Source organism: Protopterus annectens, chromosome 10.part0 (genome assembly GCF_019279795.1).
Source record: "Protopterus annectens isolate FY-2018-M chromosome 10.part0, PAN1.0, whole genome shotgun sequence".
Classification (NCBI taxonomy): Eukaryota; Metazoa; Chordata; order Ceratodontiformes; family Protopteridae; genus Protopterus; species Protopterus annectens.
The window spans coordinates 766,335,206-766,355,944 of NC_056744.1; the positions used below are offsets into that span (position 1 = coordinate 766,335,206).

Sequence of the window (20,739 nt, forward strand, 5' to 3'; positions counted from 1 at the left end):
AATTTCTGTTAGTTCTTCCATAATTAACGTTTATGTTCTAAAGGTTGCCAACCATCAAGGAGCTGCTACTGATAACATAAGCCTTTGTATTATCCTTTGGTCTGCTGCAGTTTAACAAATTTGACTTTTCTGTCATACCCTTTATTTAAGGCTACCAATCTTGTTGAACTTTCCTCTACATTAAGTGAAGTGAGTCAGCCTGAGAAAAAATTGTTAGGTATTTTTTTAAGCAACCACAGAGCAATGATGTTGGGGGTGCTGATGAAGTACAAGAAAAAGTTAGGGTAGCCCCACTGTCTGTATGATGGCTGCTTAGCAGCAGTTGGCAGGAGAGTTTTAAACTCTCTAGTCCCACAGTAATGTAACAAAAAACAGGAATGTGAAATCTAAACCATGAATACAAAGTGCAAAGTAGTGGAAAAGTTCATTTAACTCTGAAGTCTCTCTTCACAACAAAATACATCCAGTAGACTTGCTTAACACGTCAGGGTTACCAGATTAAGTCTGTTTGGTGAGATGTGAAATTAGAAATGCTTGTTAAAATGAATATGTCATAAATATTTGTTTAAGATTAGTTCAGTTTCACATGTACTGCATGGAAAAATCTTTGAGCACTACTTGTTACTGTTTTCCACATTCTTAGTAATTCCAGGTCATCCTAACTAGTATGTTTCTGCCTGGTTACATGGGTCCCCCTGGATTGGTTATGTATGTGTACTGCTCATTGTTGAACAAGTGATGCACTGTAAATCTTATCTAAGGGATCTTAAAAAACTGCATGAACTGGGTGATTTTCATTTTGTATTGAATATGTGGTCAATATATTGCTTTTCCTAGTATTTAATTCCGTATAAATCTGTATTTTACATCTCTTCTAGTTCATCTTTATAGCTTATCCCTCTGATTGAAGTCTTACAGTCAGTCCTCTGTTAACATCAGTTTCTGAATAACTGTTGTGTTGTTGTCATTGTATTTTAACCTTCAGTGCAGAGAAAGCATCAAACAGAAAAGTAGTTTGGTTTAGTACATATATATTTAATAATAACAAAACTAGAAATAGGATTCCAGTTCTTATAATCTAGTGCAAGCAAAGCTTTCTTAGTAGGAATTTTGCATATATTGTCCAGAATGTTTCAGCTGAGATTTCAAAATAAAGCATCCTGAAACATCTTTCTGTGTGCTAAGTACAACTTCTAGTAAACCATAACATGTGCATTGTTGTATACATATATGTGTGCTGTTTTATTATTTTGGAATTACAGTCAGATTAGCTCCTTATCTCACTACCTCACCCTCCCATATGCTGGAATGGAAGATAAAAATGTGTTCCATATGAATTAAACAGCGTATTATTATTTTTTAGGCACTGTATGAGTTGGTGAAATGTAATTTTGATGTAGAAGAAGCACTGAGAAGATTACGATTTAATGTGAAAGCTGCTAGAGGTAAGATAAATAGAGCACATGGCCTCATTAATTTACATTTGAGTTACATTACTGGTCTTTCATTTGAGTCTTTATTATAATAATTTCTAGTCCTGTGATTTTCAGCTGTATTTATTTAACCAATGCGGACTAATGAAACATCCTGAGGTAATTTGAGAAGATTCCTCAAATGAGTCGTAATGAGTGGCTTTGCCTTTTATATTTCTGATCTTCACTCTGCAGCTTGGCTAGCACTCATTTTGCAGGAGATGTGACCACCTTGGTAAAGACCTGTAGTCCATAATCTTATATTAATGAGCATACTTTCAGACTCCTCAGGCTGCTTTTTTTCCTCCTGCAAATTGCTTTGACTTACTCTTCAAAGGACAGCAGGACTTTGGCACTAGGCTTCAGAAACCTTCCCACATGACACTCTTCCACTTTACCCTTAGCTACTTCTTCTTCAGATCTCTTGGACTCCCAACTGGTGTGCCTACCTAGGGCAACACCAAGCTGCATTATAAGGAATTGTTTTTTCGCTGCATAATGTATTATGAGAACAGTTGGCTGATTTAAAACAAATTTAGGTCAGTCCGTTCTGATTTTTTAAACCAGAATTCATCAATGTTTTGTTTGATGTTGATCATATGGTAAACTATTGCACTATTCTTCACACTTCAGACTTCTGCTGTGGTGGACTGATGTCTTGCTTGATGTAGAGTCCCCCTTTAGGCTGTGTGAATTTCTTCCTACCTAAACATGAGCACATTTGTGATATGAGAGGGCATCTGCCCTCATCATATTTAGTTCTTTCCTGCCACATTTTTGAGGTCACTGTGACATGCTAATCAGTCTGTTAGGCCTGACTTCCAGAATAGGCAGATAAAGTACCCTGTTGTGAAAAATCTTATTGGTACTTTTTATAGGTTCATACTAGGCTATCTGCCCTAGGGCATTTACAAGCCTAGCCAGAGTATGTTTGGCTTTCGCCACCTTTTGAATTGAGTTTACTGTGCCCCTGTCTAGTAGTGACACTGAAGTAATCCCCAGGATAAACCTACGATCTCCCATCCACTCGTCAAGATTCCTCTTGAAGAGAGTCAGTGAGGGGCTCTGCCTAACATGTACTGGGATTTTATTCCAGAGCGAAGGGAGCCTCTGGGTTATGAATCTGTCCCTCCAGCATGTCCTATTTATTTCTGTTCTGAGGTTCAAGTCCCTCGAGCGTGTAGCTCTAAGGGTTTGGATTTTCTGAGGTGGAGCATGTTCATTAATTCCGGATTGGACATAGCTTTATACGTCAGGCATAGATCGCCTCTAAGTAGGCGGTATGCAACTGAGTAGAGCTGGAGTTTCTTTAACCGAGCAGCATATGGCATCTGTTTGAGTCCCTTGATCCTCTTTATGAGGTACTTTTGGGGTCTTTCTAGTCGCTGCAGGTGTCGGGTAAGGTACATCCCAAATGGGGCATTGTATTCTATTATGGGCCTTTTGAGGGATGAATAAAAGGGCACGATGACCTCTCTTGATCTAGATGTGAATCCTTTCATGATGAGGTGGGCTATATAGAAGGTCTTTCTAACCACTTTGGCAATGTGGTTGTCGAAGGAGAGATTACTATCGACTTGGGTCCCCAGGTCCCTAATTACTTCCTCCGTACTTAATGGGTTACCACCTATGTGGTAATTTGTGGGCACTTTATTTTTACCAAAGGGTATGACTATACATTTTTTGGCGTTTAGCTTTAGGCCATGGCTCTGGCACCAGTTATCCGTCTCAGTGAGACCCTTTTGAAGGATGCTCATGTCAGCTGGAGAGTCAATTATGGTGCCCAGTTTGCAGTCATCTGCGAACTTGGTCAGCCACAGTCCTCCTGTGTTAGCCTGTACTTCAGAAAAATATATATTGAACAAGAGAAGTCCCAGGACTGAGCCTTGTGGGCCGCCACTTGTAACTGGTTTCGAGTCTGACATGGCTCCAGCAATTCTGACTCTGTGGGTTCTGTCTTTGAGCCAGTTTGCAACCCATCTAGTGACGTAGGGGTTTATATTTAAGCTGGATAGCTTATCTATGATGCCTGAGTGGGGTATTGTGTCGAATGCTTTTGCGAGGTCCAGGTAGGCTGTGTGGACTACTTTCCCTTCATCTATGGCCTTGGTGACTGTTTCAAAGAAGTCGGCCAGGTTCAAGAGGCAGGATCTGCCCTTAACAAAGCCAAATTGGGTAGGATCTAGTGTCTGTAGGTCCCCAATGTCTTTGTTTATGAGTTCCATGATGATCCCCTCCATAGCTTTGCAGACTAGGCTGGTTAGGCTTATGGGGCGATAGTTTCCAGGGTCCGTAGAGGCACCACCTTTGTGGAGTGGGACCACTGTTGCTGTACGCCATTCTTTGGGTACATATCCTGTAGTAAGGCTGAGATTGTACAGCAGCTTTACGTGAGGGTTTAGTTCATCTTGGAGTTCATGTAGGACGCAACCTGGGACACCGTCTGGTCCCATTGATGCTGTGTTTTTTGCTTTGGAGAGGATGGCTTTCACCTGAGCATCTGAGATGTTAGGGAGGCAGCACTCTGCTGGGATAGATATTTGCTCTTTTGGGGGGAGGGGGGGAGAAGTTTGCACTGAACCTGTCTGCCAGGATGTTGGCAATGTCCGTAGGTTCAGTGTATTTTTTGTCATTTTGGATCAATTCTGAGCATATCTGGGAGTTGCATCCCAGGTTCCTAACATAACTGAAGAAAGACTTGTGATTATCTTTAGTTTCCTGTGCAATTTTTCTCTCGAAGCTGGCCTTGGAGGATTTTATAAGGGATCGTAGTTTTTTGCTAGTACTGATCAGAGATGCCTTCCGTTTTAGGGATTTTGCTCTATTATGTAGTAGCTTCCTCCTTCTGTTGTACAACTTATTTATGGCTGGGGTCCACCAGACTGGACGCCTGCCTTTGGAAGATTGGGTCTTGGTTTTGATTGGGATAGCATGATCCATGCATTCCTGGAGGTGTTCATAGAATGCGTTTACATAGGATTCTGCAGTTTGGGCCATAGTTTCCACTTGCCCGGGGGCCTTGAAGGATTCCACCTCAATTTTGAGAAGTGTGAAGTTCGCTTTTGAGAAGTTTTTCACTGTGGTTTTCTGGGCTGGGGGTGGGGTCGGGATGTGGATATCCGGTGAGATTAATTTATGGTCCGATCTTACCAATGAGGGGTATACCTCTGGTTTGGAGCATAGAGTCCCCATGTTGGTGATGATTAGGTCAAGTATGTTTCCCCTCTTGTGGGAGTGGTGACTAGTTGTTCCATAGCATTTGAGTTTATAAATTCCAGGAACCTTTGGGCTAGGGTGTTTGGGCTTGAATAATGCTCCCAGTCTATGTTTGGGTAGTTGAAGTCACCTAATAAAATGGTGTTTGGAGAGATCTTCATATTCTCCAGTGTTCTCAGGAAAGCCGAGTGGGATTCCTGATTTTGAGAGGGTGGTCTGTAACATGCTACAAACTGAAAAGCAGTTTTGCCCACTGTTAGTTGCACATGGATGGTCTCCGATGCTTCATGCAGCGCCACTAACCTGGAGGTGTGGGTATCTTTGATGAATATGGATACTCCCCCTCCTTTTGTGGATCGGTCTGAGTTTTGGGGCTGAAAAGCATGATATGAGGTATAACCTGGTAGTGCTGGTGTGCTCTCAGGAGCCTTGAACCAGGTTTCAGTCACTGCACAGACATCGATGTTCTCCATACTGAGGAGGGCTTCGAGTGCATGCATCTTGAGGTTTAGACTTCTGGCATTTAGCAGCATTACCCTTAGTTTCTTATTCATTGTGTTGTCTATGGAGGTGGGTTTGTCTTTTGAGCCTTGCCTAAAAAAGGCACTATGGGGGTGGCAAGAGCCTTTGCCAGTATCCGAATGCCCAGGGGTGACAGGTGCAAGCCGTCCCTAGCGAAGCAACGTGACATGTCGAGCAGCATGTCTTCCTAGGCTGACAGACACTGGATCCCCTTTGAATGACACCAAAATTTTAGCCAGTTGTTAAAATCGATCATTTTGTGTTGATACTGTGGCATCATTCTAGGTGAGGGTAAGATGCTGCTCAAGGTCAAGGTCATACCGGCCTGGGCTACATGATCAGAGAGCTCCTCTATGTCTCTTTTCATGTAGTCAAGGGAGGTACATCTCAGGTCATTCACACCAGCATGTACAATGACTGAGTCATATTTGTACTTGCTTTGGAGTGACCTGAGTGCTTGTGTTATGTGGTGGATCCTAGCACCCGACAGGCAGCTCACTGTGACCTTCTGTTTGTTCAGCCTGGTGAGCGGGACGTCAGTGTGTCTGAATATAGAATCACCTATTACAAGTTTATCAGGTGTGTTATTTAGCCTTAAGGGCTGTGACTGTTTGGCACACTGACTTTGTGAGCTATGTGTTGCGCGTGTTTTGTTTTGGTGTAGTGTTTGCTTGGATGTCTGCTTTGGCGTCTCTGCTGCTTAGACAGATTTTTATTTAGAGCCTCCGAGTATGTTTTTGTGTGTTTATGTGTTTGGTTTGCTGTTGTGATAGGACTATGTGAGACTGGATTTGTGATGTGTGAGGTTACCTTCTCCTCCTGACTGGTTGCATCAGTTCTGAGTTGAGAGAGCTCAGCCTCCAGTTTGGCTATATGGTTGCATCTCTCACATATATTTGAACTTGTTGGGAGGAGGAGAGGGTTGTCTGTGTACATGAGACAGTTGTAACATTTATTTATTTTATTTTATTTTACATTTGTTGACCGGGCTAGTCTAGCTGGATATATGTCCATTTTCAGTAGAGGACCAGGGAGAAAAGCTCCACATTAAAACAGACTAGACACACAAAGTATTAAGTGCCTCAAGATTCCCAGATTCACCAGCTGGACTGGAGAGGAAACCATTAACTGACCTTTGGACATGCTAGAATAGTATAGGGAACTCCTTTGTCACTAAATCAAAAGGGACCAATAAGGGACAAGGTACTCGAAGGGAGTATATGGGGATATAATGCTTTTAGTTTACTAGTGCTGAATTGTAAGATTGCTTATATGGGCAAGTGCAGGGCCTTAGCTTGAGAATAGGGTGTTTAATTTGAGAGATAGAGCAGACTTTGTGGAGCCGGGAATAGCTTAAACCCAATTAAGCGGCGCTGCGCTATGCGCACAATCACGCAAAGCCACGCTAAAGTGGGTTTTTATGCAGGGAACTTTAAAGAGCTAGAAGTTTGCCCAAAATGGCCAATAAACTACAAGATTCTTGTGCTAAGGTCACTCCTCCAGGGACAGATAGGCTGCTCAAGGCTCCCCACTCCCACTGGTGAGCAAAGAGGCGGAAAACAAGGATATTTTTGTTGTTTTTTTTCTTGTTTTTTTCAGGAAAAAAGCAGGAAAAGTACAGTACATTCAATACACAGGCTAGTGCACTTGAATGGGCAGCCTCAACAGTTAAAATTCAAACAAACAAACTTTTAAAGTGCAGTTATGAGGAAAACACAGAAAACAGGCTTAAAACAGGTAAATCAACAGTTTAAACTTGCTTTTCGGCAAGGAAAGGCGGTCACACAGGTAATATCAGTAAAATATACTTAGATCTTGAAAGCAGTCACTCTTTTCGTTTCTCTGCTGCTGGCACCACTCTGCAGGACCACGAGGAGCTGTTGCTAAGTAGGGATAGGCGAAAAAACGCGCCAACGCGGGTTTTTATGCAGGGAACTTTAAAGAGCTAGAAATTGGCCCAAAACGGACAATAAACTACAAGATTCTTGTGCTGAGGTCACTCCTCCAGGGACAGATAGGCTGCTCAAGGCTCCCCACTCCCACTGGTGAGCAAAGAAACTTTCTTCTATCCAAGTAAGGAAATGGGCAACACAGGAACTATTCAAAAGTCCAGAATACAGCAATGCCTGTATAAGGGACTATTCTAGGTTAGGAAAGGCGGGAAACAAGGATATTTTTGTTGTTTTTTTTTTCTTTTTTTTCAGGAAAGCAGCAGGAAAAGTACAGTAAATTCAATACACATGCTAGCGCACTTGAATGGGCAGCCTCAACAGTTAAAATTCAAACAAACAAACTTTTAAAGTGCAGGTATGAGAAAAACACAGAAAACAGGCTTAAAAACAGGTAAATCAACAGTTTAAACTTGCTTTTTGACAAGGAAAGGCGGTCGCACAGGTAATAACAGTAAAATATACTTAGATCTTGAAAGCAGTCACTCTTTTCGTTTCTCTGCTGCTAGCACCACTCTGCATGCTTTTATGTGTAGGAATTTTTCTGGCATCAGGGGCAATAGATGTAAGTGGTTTCAAAGCAAAACAGTTTGCATTTTCTGTGTAAAGCAAATTCTACACAAATAATTTTACAGTCATTATGTGTTCTGCATGGTGACAGGGTGGAATGCTGCATCTTGTATCCACTGCACTTGTTCAACAAGAAGACAAGCCTTGGATTGCTTTTGCTGTCCAGTGACTGTCTAAAAAAGATAAAGCTGGATGCATTGTCCAGGACTACCATGACAGCTAAATTGACTGTGGACATGAAGCTGAAAAAGCACAAGTTAGCTGAGAAGCATCTTCAAAAGAAGGAATATTAGGTGGCTAACAGCATTTGTTCAGAGTCTGAAAAACACCTCTGGCTCAATGGAGTGGGGTCTAATAAGGTATCTTTATAGCCCTCTTCTCTGCCTGTTTTTACCAAGGCCTCCGGCATTATCTCTTTGAAGACTGCCGTGCACTCAGATGACGGTATGTCATCTCAAACTGTCTTGTGTTCCATTACTGATCAGTCCAGATGCCTCTCCAAGGGCTTCTGGTTCTGACACCAGTTTATAGATTCTTGAGGGTGGGAGCAGTATTTCCTCTGTCAGTGACCACAACAATATCCACATAATCACAGTAGGTGTCCTGGCCCCAAGTGTACTGAGGCCTCAAAAGTGGTCGGCCCTCCTGAGGTAGGACAGAGTTGTCCATATCTTGGACTTCTACCATTTTGTCACTGGTTGAGCTGAGTTGGTCCTCCACTATTCCTCAATCCCAGGCATCTTCTCAGTATCTAATGAAGCTGACTCATGATTTTGTATTGTTCTATAAAAACTTGCAGCCTTCAGTTTCAGAAAATCCCTGTTGAATAAGGAAACATTCTGTATCTGATCACTCTGAATCTGAGGTGGATGAACTCAGATAGTGAGGACATCATATCCTTGCTTCATCACCAAAGGATGTCTCTTATGTTGATGCCTTCAGTAAGATGAATGATCACATTAAATATGACTCTAAATACTTATTTGATACTCAGACAAAATATAAAAAACTGCTAGTTATAGAGCCAAGAACTTTAGCTGTGATTCGAGTTATAGAAGTCTTTTCATCGGTAGATTCTTTTATCAGTACATTGCTAGATCCAGATTCTGAACTCCCCTCTCATGCTGCCATGCAACCTGACCTCTTTAGTTTCCTCCAAGTACCTCTACAGAAGTCATGTTGCTGATCCATCTGTGCTTGCCCCTAAATGCCCACAGGGGCTTGAATGTGGTTCCGACCAAACACCCTCATCCCATTGATAGGGAGAGTAGAGGTAACTGGATTGCTTTGGGAAGAGCATCTACTTTTCTGTTACCCTGCATTCAGGGCCTTGAACTGCCAAAAATGTGTGTTGAAGTTACCAGTACACTCTCTAGTCTCCGTTGAAAGGCAAGGCTGGGTAGACTGAGGTTAAGGCCCTCAAAGGCAAGTCCAGTGGAATTATGTCATTCCACTTCTCTAGAGGGCAGACATTCTGTCAAGTGTGACTTTGATGGTGTGGATGTATTGTGCAGGTAGCAGCCACAGGGTCTGTCATTCAGTGACACACCAGGCTGATGACACAGTCCCTGCCAGGTCAAGTCAGAGCACAGCTCCTTAATGTGCTGTTGGGGGGGAACAGCATTGCTCTTTTGACTCACTTAAAAAAAATTAGAGACTGGAGGTAAAGGGGAAGGTCATGCAATCTGTGAAACAGGTGCTTCACTCCTCTGTTATTAGGTGCAGCCATAACTACCCAACCTAGGGATGGCCTTACTTGCTGCAGCAGGAAAAAATATGTCAGCCAAAAGTTAAAAGAGGCCAGTGTAAGAGAAAATGACCTCAGTGCTGGAATGTAGAGAGGAAGCAGATATGCCCTTGCATCTTCCTCATACTACCCCACAAATCCCACTCTAGCCCACCCCCAAACACCTTGCCTCCTTCTAAAACATTGTAAAAGTAAGGAACCACCTAGTCTTATCAGTAGATAAGTGGGAAGCATTACACAAGACAAGTTTGCCCTGAAAGTCTTGTCTCAGGGATTTGGGCTTTGGTTCTTAAAAAAAGGAAAAAATTCTCAGGTATCCCTGATCGACAGTTTCTAAGAAATAGACACCTTGTTCAACCTGTGCTTCAAGATCTTTTGTTGCAGGGTGTTAGAAAGTACCAGAGGAAAAGCAGGGCATGGCTTCTACTTGGGCGGTTTCTGTTCCCAAGGGAGACCGCAGAGTCCTACCTTAAACCTTTCAAGGTTAAACAAGTTTCTAAAAGTGAAGAAATAAAAGTAAGAACTACTGAAAGGACCAAGCCGATGACTGCCGCTTCTTAGCTCGAACAGGGCTCGTCTACACACTCTGTTGCTGCTAGATTTCTGCTGTACAAACGTGTCAAGACACTGATGTAAAAAAATGTATATTTATTCCACACTAGCACACTGCTGCTATCATATAAATAACAAAACTGGAAACAGGTTTAGCGCTTTCATCTGTACACGTCAGACTTCATCAGAACCAACATATAAAACCTCTCGTATCCCTTATATACCCATTTTGGCACCAAATCTATATAATTAATAAATTAGTCACATCAGTTACTTATACTTAATTTAAAATTAACTTAATACAACTATACATATACAAAATTATACTGAATTTCTAAAACCTTAATACTAAAATTCAATAATTAGCAATAATATGCGTCTCATTAATACATAATGTTCTTCCTAAATAAAAGAGCAGCACGCATGTCATCCACACGAGAGCAAATGACATATGAATTAGAGTTTATACATGAATTATTCATGAAAAGAGGCTATCCTAAAAACATGTTAGACGATGTAATCCAGTATGTTAAGCTACAATGGGGTAAGAAATATTATCCATTATTAGGACATGAAGGATTTAGTAACAAAACAAGTAAAACATCAGAAAGAAAAGTATGTGTGATTATGTACAATATGTATAGTAACTCAGTTAAAGAAGTTTTACGTAGATATTGGAAATTATTGTCCAATATGGAAGATGTAGGCAACATAGTTGGATTATACCCACAAGTTGTATACAAAACAGGTAAGAACCTTAAGAGAATAGTAGAAAGTGGGGATTATAAATACAAAAATGACAATAAAGAAAAGGGTGCAACAAAAAAATGTGGAACATGTACACAATGTACTCACATAAACGAAGATAAATGTATTAAGTTAGACAATGTCATTAGAAGTACATGTAGATTTCAGGCTGGTAATTGTAACAGCCAGGGAGTTGTGTATTTGGCGAGGTGCACAATCTGTTCTGCCTATTATGTAGGCAAAACGGAAAGAAAACTAAAAACGCATCTATGAACATATGTACAAAATTAGGAAAAAAGATGATAAAAATGCTTTAAGTAAACATGTAAAAGACAAAGGTATAGAACACACTTTCAAATTTGCAATTCTTGAAACAGTGGATAGATCAACAGGTAGGGGAAATTGGAAAGCTAGATTAGGGGCATTAGAAAGTAAATGGCAAATTTGTTTAGATGCCACTACCAACCCCGGATTAAATGAATATATTAGTCTTAAACCTTTTTTGATATTAGGTGAATAATAAACTATATTATGCATACAATTTTATTTAGGAAGAACATTATGTATTAATGAGACGCATATTATTGCTAATTATTGAATTTTAGTATTAAGGTTTTAGAAATTCAGTATAATTTTGTATATGTATAGTTGTATTAAGTTAATTTTAAATTAAGTATAAGTAACTGATGTGACTAATTTATTAATTATATAGATTTGGCGCCAAAATGGGTATATAAGGGATACGAGAGGTTTTATATGTTGGTTCTGATGAAGTCTGACGTGTACAGATGAAAGCGCTAAACCTGTTTCCAGTTTTGTTATTTATATGATAGCAGCAGTGTGCTAGTGTGGAATAAATATACATTTTTTTACATCAGTGTCTTGACACGTTTGTACAGCAGAAATCTAGCAGCAACAGAGTGTGTAGACGAGCCCTGTTCGAGCTAAGAAGTTTCTAAAAGTGCTAGGGTTCAAGATGCTAATATTCCAAGCCTATCTGCCTCACCTTTTATCTCATACCTTCATGATCACCCTTGCCCTGAAAAGTACTTATCTTCATGTACTCATACTCAGGGTGGAGATGTAGAGGGCACTTCAGTTTACCCTGACTTATTCACAAAAAATTAGAAAACTCTGAATCTGCCATATTCATACCTACTACCTTCAAGACAAACCTTGCTCCTGGGAGATTGGTTGGGCATCTTACACCAGAGGGCATTCCTCCATCAAGGTAAAGTCCTTTTTTTGACCCATTTTTTTTTTACAGATGTATCACAGTAGAATGAAATTGCAGTAGGAAATTCCTGAGGACACTGGGTTAAATTACCTCCTCAGTGTTGTTTTTCCCCACTGGCAAGACTAACTTTGAGGAAGCTTCAGTGGCACCTGAGAAACAGATAATGCTACTATGCCTAGTCCTTTAGCATCTCATTCTTTTCCTGCCCTGTATAAAGAAAAAGCTCTCAAGATTGGTACAACCGGTAAACTTCTGTCAAGGGGTACCTTTTAATATAGGCCCAGGCACCCAGATGCTCACAGTAGACTCTGGATACTGCCTGAGAGCCCCCCTCAAAGCATCTGAACATCCATGCGGTTTGACACACAGGGCAGAGAAGAAAGAAAATCAGCATAAAGGAAACAATGTTAATAATGCTAGGCATCAGGGCCTTTAAGCCAGTTGGGAAACCTGGGATCCTCCACATCCTCACAGACAAATTTCAGTGATGTGGTGCATCAACAAACAGTGGTATACTCAATCATACCACCCATGCAGGCTAGCTGTGGAGGCCTGGCATCTGTCGCATGAGTTAGGACAGACTCTCAGGACATCCTGTATCGTTTCTTAGGAAAACTCCATGGCAGACCAGTTAAGCATGACAAAGGTGGACCCTCACAAGTAGATGCTGATTAGGGATGCCTCTTTAGATACAGTTCACAGGTGTGGCGTGCAAGAAATGCACCTTTTTGCTTCTCAGTAAAATAGCAAGAAGCCTCAACAATGGACATGTTCTGCACCTCCTGAGCAGGCCTGTTTCTTACTTTTCATCCAGTCCCTCTTACTCTTCTCCCTAGGAAATTCATAAGATAAAGGGGGACATGCCAAAAAATGCTGCTGTAGCTCCCTTTTGACAAAGGTAACATTGGTTCTCCCTCTTCTACCTAGTATGGTGAGGACAAAGCATTCACTGCTGCCTCAGTGTGTGAAACTCTTGACTCCAAACAAGGGATCACTCACACATCCCATTCTGAAGACTCTTTAGAGCTGACAACTTTCATTCTATTTGAGTGTATGAATTCCAAAGATGTGCTTAGTGTCATGAAGGGAGACTAGGAAACTAAACACAAGGAAATCTTACCTAGCAAAATGGAAGAGATTATCACTCTGGTGTCAGGTGAGCCAGCACAGACTTCAATATCCACAGGTGTTCATCATATTGATCACTGCTGCAGTAGCTTTAGCTATAGGGGTTATATCCTGCCAAGGATATAACAGCTAGCTAGATTCCAAAGTTTTATGGCACTTTACATGAGGCACAAACTGTCAACTGGCTCAAGCTGAGTTAACTAAAAGGCAAGTTTGAGAGTGAAGCCCTTAAGTGATTTACTGCTGTAGAAAAGTAGACACATTCAGGAATCGGCGGTCAGCTTATACTTTTCTTTGCTGGGCAGATAAGTTCCCTTTATAAAAAAAAAATCAATTGTCTTAATTTTATTGCAGTTTTATTACTTTCCTCTTCTGTAAAGTTATTTTAAAGCTAGGAGTGTTGTGTTTTAACAGACTCTCTCGAGGCTGTAATGTATTTTAAAACAGAGCACTTGTTTTTTTTCTGTCAGTTTAAAAGTATTGTGAACTAACTGAAAACATGTTTTCTGTGGAGAGATGATGTGTTTGTTTCCTTTGTGGGGCTGGCATAGGGTTTTAAAGTGCTTTTACTGTGTTTTTTTTTCTGTCAAAAAGTTAATTTTGTGGACTGGTAATTTTACCAGCATTTACTGATTGTCGTCTTTGGGAAAGAGGCACCATTTTCGGTCTGCCATAGGAACAGATCACTGGTCCCATGGTCAGGCCTTCTTCCAGCCACATAAAGAAAAAGTTACACAAGCAGCCATTGCAAGCACAGCAGGCTAGCAGTTTACCTCAGCTGCAGGTGGGTGACTCTGCTTTGGCCATTTGTTGTACCTCAGACCACTCATCTTTTACCCCAGATCCCTCTGGTGTAGCACCTACAGTCAATATGGACCAGAGGTTCACCACATTTTCTGTGGTTGTTGGGAGGTCCCCTCAGTAGGTAAGGGAGAGCCACTCTTGTCAGTCCTGGGACAGGGAACAGGGAAGGTTTTCCTGTTATGTCAGAATTCTGTGTCCATCCCTGGAGAAGCAGCTGCTGCCATTAGTAACATGGTTGGCCCCATGTTTCCTGTCAAAAAGAAACTGAAAACCAAGTTTGTATATACTCCTCCTTGAATTTCTTTGGATAGGAGTAGTTTGCTGCATCTGGCTCAGTGTTTAATTTAGACTGTTGATCCTTCTTTTGAAGTAGTTTCTAGTAAAAGAAAGAGGGGTTCCTCTTTTCCTGTAGAGATGTAAGATCCTGAGACAGATTCAGATATTTTTCCTCAGATGTATTATTCAGACTCAAGGGGAGCTCAGTTTCTGATTCTGATTCTTTCTGTGGGTGTTTGTCTCTCTCTAAGACTATTGCTAGAATGTGCCAGTGTTTTCAATGCGAGAACAGTGAGGTTTATCAGTCCCTCAGAAAATACTGTGGGTTGTTGCAGAAGGATTTTCCAGAACCTACAACCATTCCTCCTGTTTTTTTCTACTTTAGAGGGTATGTGTGTTGCTGCCTGCAATTTTCCTGATGGTCAGTCAGCTCTAAAAGGCAGTTAGAATGCATAAGGTTCTTCATTCTTTTAAAATTGTATGCACTATTCCCAAACCTGATTCATCATATATAGCCTAGTTGATTCCAGTGCTGCTGACTACTTAAGTTAATTCCATTCTCTTACTTTTTCTGATAAGGATGGGAAATGTATTGATAGGTATGAGAAATAAGTGTATGTGTCTGCTGCTTTGATTTTCAGAATTTTGAATTGTCAGGCTCATATGTTTGTTCTGGCAAATAGTGAAAGTATGAGGAAAGTTTTATCTGCAGTTTCTTCTTGTGAGGAAAAATCTGTTTTAGATAATTTAATTTATTCTGTCGCACAACTCATTGTTTGCAGTGTGTGTATGACTCTGTTGATACTTTTTCCCATGGCTATGGCCACTGGTACTGTATTAAGGAGTTTTGCACTGCTGCAAATTCCAGGTGTTAAAACTGAGATTTTAAATTTTGCCTTAGATAGAGACTGTGTTTGGCCCCTCTGCTGCAGAGGTGATCAAAAAGCATGAAGAAAAGAGCAAGATGATCCAGGAAATCTCAAGATTTTTCAGCCCTCCTTTTCAAGAGATTTTCTTTCTCCTTCAGTTTTGGCAAAAAATAAAAAAAAAAACAGAATAAACAGTCTCAAAAGAATTCAAGTAAACAGACATTTAAGAAGAAATAACAAGGAGGTTCCAGAAAGAAGTTTCAAACTTCCCAAAACCAAGTACAGTCCAACAAGTTTGAATTTCTCTTTGAGACCTTGTGACCCATTCCCACCCTGGCCCATTTTTTCTTTTAGAAAGTCTGAATCGCCACTTTTTTCTTTGGCAACAGATTGTTTCAGTCTAGGTTACAGATGGTAGTGGGAGTAAATTCCTCCTTTCCAGGGGGGTCATTCCTCATCCTTGCTATCAGACTCTTTTGCTTTCAGCTGTTCATCAGATGCTGTCCTATAGAGTGAAAGAACTTGTCCCTCCTTCCCGTGTGTGGAAGGCTTTTTATTCAAAGATGATCCTAGTGCCAAAGAAAGAAAGTGCTTGGAGAACCATTATAGATCTTTCATTCCTAAATATGTGTGTGATAGTGCCAAAATTCAAAATGATGTCACTTCACAACCTATTACCTCTTCTTCCCTTTTCAAGTGTTCTGGTAAAACTAGATTTAAAAGATTCTTATCACACCCCTATTCATTCAGAATTTATTTTTCTGCCTTATCCTTTGGACTGTACACTCTACCAAGAGTGTTCACATAGTGTATAGCTCATTGCAGGCTACAGTGTGTCCACATTTTTCATTATAAATATAGACAACTTGCTTATCTCAAAGTGCCAGGAATCTCTATATTGGGTGAGAGATTTCTTACACAAACTGATATTCCAAGAGAACATTCAAACGTCTTTCTTGACTCACTCACCCAGGATTGTGTTCTGGGATGTCAACTAGACACCTCAAATCTTTGTTTAGAACTATTACTAATGTTTTCCACTTAGACTTCGTCAAGTGGGAGGGAATACCTCAAGATCTTGGGTTTCATGGCATCTATGATTCTCATGATACCCCTGGCAAGAGTACACATGATAAAAATAGTGTTGTCTGAAATCTCTTTGGTCCCAGCATCAACACCTTTATATATTTTCAAATCCCAATGCTAGGATTTGTCAGTAGAGACATTTTTTGTTGTAGGCAGCAGATATCCTTAAATCCAGGTCCCACCTTCTCAGTTCATGCTCCAAAGCAGTCATTCACCACAGACACTTTAGACATTAATTGGAAAGCAATTTCAGGAGGTATAAAAGTGCAAATGGTGTGGGACAACAAGGACAGATGCAGGTGCATAAATACCAAGGAGATGCTTGCCCTGATCAAGTCACTCCACTCTCTGCACCTGTGGTCCTCGAGACCTGTTCAAGTGTTTACAGACAATACCACAGTCGTATGGTACATCAACAAGCAAAAAGGAAACAGTTCAACCCCCCCTTTGCAGACTAGGCTTGTTAGTTTGGGATATAGCTTCACAGCACAATCTCACTGTGTAGGCATCTTGCATTCCGTCAGAGTAAACTTTTTTGGCATACAGGGTGAGCACGACCAGGGCAGACCCTCACGAGTAGAAACTAGATCAGGGGAGTCTTCCAAGATTTGATCCATCTGTGGAGATTTCTTCAAGTAGACCTCTCTGCCTCTTCTCTGAACAATCAACTGGCAAGGTTCTATTCCAGGACTCTATCCAAGAAGGTCTAGAAAAGAGATGCCTTTTCTTTTCTCTGGACAGGAATGTTCCTGTATGCTTATCTACCCTTTCCACCAATATCCAGGATACTTCTGAAGATTCAGAAATAATCCCCCAAGATCATTGTGGTCCAGGCTTCCTTCTGGCCCTGGTAACTATGGTTCTACCTTATTTTGGAAATGTCCAGGGGCAATTAACATAAACTTTCTCACAGACTGGATATACCCACATAATAACAGGGTTTTTGATACCAATCAATCATCTTTAGTTTTCTGCCTGGATGATAGCGTCTTAATTCCTTTTTAGGCACCTATTTTCTGAGGATGTGCAGCAGGTACCAGTGGAGGCAAGAAAGCCTGCTACTAGAAAATAATACAGTAGCAAACGAAAAAGGTTTTCTGATTGGTGCCAGTAGCATCACCAACAATTATTTGGGGCTAGTTGTTCTCTGAGTTTACAATATTTGTGTGAGTTACTATCCTATGACCTTTCTTATTCCTCTAACCTATATCAAGGTTCATTTGTTTGCCATTTCAACATGTCTGCCCATGGATCCTCCTCTTTCAATGCAGTCTCATGTCAGAATGTTTTTAAAGGGGTTTTGCATAAGAGGCCTCCAAGAAAACTGGTAGCCCTTCCTTGGGATCTTAGTTTTGTGTTAGAGAAGCTAACACTTGATCTGATGTTGCCATTCTTCATCTTTTCTTGACTCTTGGGTTGTCAGTTCCAGTCTTTGGAACCAGTTCGGCCATTATACAGCTCGAGCCAGACAAAAATCTCTCAAGCTAATATTCAATCCACAATGCCCCTCTCCCATTTACCTCAGATCTCGTTTGCCGCTCTTATAGCAAAAAGCATCAGCCGACTCTCCTCTCACAGCTAAGTACTATTTAAAATATATCAGTCTTTCTACCTTTCTTTCCTATAAAACCTTAATATTCCTCATTTCTCTACCCACCTTTTTCACTTGTGAGTGTGTTTCCATACCCATTGGTATTCTTTTTCTTACCATTGCTGTTAGTCCTCCCTCTCTCCCTTTCTGTTTACCATTTTGGTAGTTCTTTCTACCATTGTTGGTAGAACTCTCCCCCCTTCCAATCTATCCTTCTGTTTGTGTGTGCGGTGTGACTGGACCTTTTCCTCTGCCACTTGTCGATATGGCAAGTATGACTGGATTTAAGCAGTGCCAGGACTGCAGCTGAAAATGCCTAACTGTGACGGGCATTCAGCTTGCGTTTATTGTCTAGGTGCTCCTCATTTAGACATAGTGCTCTGTCTGCCAGGTCTTCAGTACTAGGGCCTTGGTAGAACGTCGAAATAAGCTTATTCTTAAGGGACTTCTTAAGTCACCCTTTGAAGAAGCTTTATCCAAGGCTGATAAGTCTCCAAAGGTTTCTGATTCTAAAACTATAGTCTGTCAGTGCTGACTTCTCCATCTGCACCGACATCAAGAACTCTAAAGTCTCCTTCTCTTGATTCCTCCTCAGAACCGAGAGCTAGGTTTCTGAAGCTCTCTGAACTGTTTCCTTCTTCAGCACCAGTCACTTTGATGCCTTCAGCACTGACACCAGCACCGGCTCCTGCACTGTCATTGGCACAGGCTTCTTTAGTTTCCACTTTGGTGCTGACATCTCCTTGTGCACCGCAACAGGTCATAGCCCCCTCTTCGGTGCTGAAAATTGATCCTCTTTGTACACCCAGGACAAAGTATTCCCCTTCCATTGATCCCTTCTTTGGTCAGCTTCCCAGTCTCTTTATAGAAAGTCCAGAATCTCCCTCTAGATTGCCTGTTCGCTCATCCAGGAGTCTCACAGAAGTTGATGTGGTGAGATTGGTGGACCATTCCTCATGGCTAGGGGTCTTTCTTCTTCCCAGGACTCCTGTGGTTATTCCTCCTCTAACCTCCTCAGAGGCCTTAGAGCTCTCCAGTATGACCACTCAGGTTCTTATTGCTCCGCCACTGACAGCCCCCTTGCCTTCGATTCCGGACTCTGCTCTGATTTCCTCGGTTCCTTCAGAACCGATGGATTCCCAAGATTGTGGCACTGCTGTTAGGCCCTAGAGGTTTGAGTCAACTCCTGTATTTTACTTGGAGTCATCCTTACCTCTTGGGCCTCTGGCGGCTGGGGGTCCTTCCTCTGCTCCGGCCTTGGAGGTGGGTCTGTCGGGCGGGGTGTGACCCTGGTTCCGAATTTATCTTTCTCTGTTCCAGGCTCCCATCCCTCCTCGGGTGGAGGTGGCTGCTTTCCAGGCTGTGGAGAGAGCATTGGCCAACACAGGCTCTCAGGTGGCTCCTGCTGTATTGGAATTTCATCCACTGACTCCGTCTTACTGGGAGTTTCCAGCAACCTCCACACCTGGACAGCGAGCTCCAAGGTTGCAAGATATCTCAACTGAGGACCACCCGTCTTTCGAGACCTCATTAGATATTCCCACCGAGGAGCCTCCTTGGAAGAAAATGTGTAGGAGGAAACACTTGGACTCCCCTGAAGAGTTCGTCACTGAAGACACTGATTTCGATAATGGGGAGGGTTTCCTCCCATCTCCCCCAGAAGACGTCGCTTTTGGAGACATTCTTCAGATCATTAAACAGGGGGTAACTGGAAGCCTAAAGACCCTGCCTCTGAGAAGTCTGTGTACTTGCAAGCCTTTGGTTTTTGCCTGTCTACATCCTGGGTAACCCCTTCCGCTGACAATCTCATCAAACTGATTGCTCAGCGTGCTTAGAAATCTTTTAACTCCATAGAACCAATTCCCCGGAGACCGGATAAGATCCTTTCTGTACCCGAGGACCACCAACATTAAGCTAAAGAGTTAGCAGTAGATGCCGTGGTGGTAGTGGCGGCCACCAAAAAGAAACTTGCTGAGGAAAGTTCCTCTGTTCATCCCCCTAACTGAGAGTCTAGAGTGATGGACAGGTTTGGAAAAGCGAGTCTATGCATCATCGACCTTCGCCTTAAGATCCTTCACTGTACCTCAGAGAGATATGATCAAGGAACTATCGGACACCCTAGCAGGAGCGGTATCTGATAAGATCCAAGAAAAAGTGGCCCTCTCAGTTAACTATCCTGGAGTCCATTTCAAATTTAATAGAAAAACTATACAAACTGCAGGCAAAGTCTGATTCCAAATCAAAAACCAAAGTAGGAAAAAAAAAAAAAAAAAAAGCAGTACGGTGAACACAGCCAGGGCCAGTTTAAAACCACTTTTAATAAAAATAATGAAAAAATAAGAAAACACAACAGATAAGTGTTTTCAAGCCATCAGTCATTCATCAGCTCTACTACTCTAACACAAAGACAAGCCCTAAAAAAGAAGAGACTGTATATTTTTGACCTGCAGATAAAGGGGGTGCACTAGTGGTTCTTGATAGATCAGCATATTGTAGAGCTGTGAGACAAATGCTCGAAGATGCATGTACATATGAGAAAATCACACAAACTGCTGTGTTAAAGATAATTGCTTGTGTCAAGGCCTGTCTGTATCACTTCATTGTGTCTTGTGACATAGATCATGATTTGTATGATTACTTTTTGGTCATCAATCTAGTCAATATCCATCATACATGGATCTCCTAAAATTCATAAATGCTTGGTGGACCCACCCATGCAGCCTGTAGTATCTGGAAGTGGGTGGGTCATGAAGACCCTTTCTATTTTGGTGGAGAAATCCATTAAACCAGTTGTTGAAGTAGCTACAGGTGTCTTCAGAGACACTGAACATTTTTATGTACCCTCTCTAAGTGTGTCACTGCTAGAGGGGATATTGTTGGATGTGTCATGGTAACTTTGGATGTCTGTACTCTATTTACTTCCATACCAAATGATTTGAGAGTTGAGATGGTTAGAGCTTGTCTCATGAGCAG

At 41.6% G+C, this 20,739-nt stretch overlaps 1 protein-coding gene across 3 annotated transcripts in view; it reads left to right on the forward strand.

Moving 5' to 3' along the window:
- MIER1 (MIER1 transcriptional regulator) overlaps positions 1-20,739 on the forward strand; it is a 1,388,802-nt gene that overhangs the window by 388,787 nt on the left and 979,276 nt on the right. For all 3 annotated transcript variants that reach the window (XM_044085588.1, XM_044085589.1, XM_044085590.1), the window contains exon 7: positions 1,364-1,445. In XM_044085588.1, the coding sequence (XP_043941523.1) occupies positions 1,364-1,445 (82 nt within the window). The remainder of the gene's footprint in view (positions 1-1,363; positions 1,446-20,739) is intronic.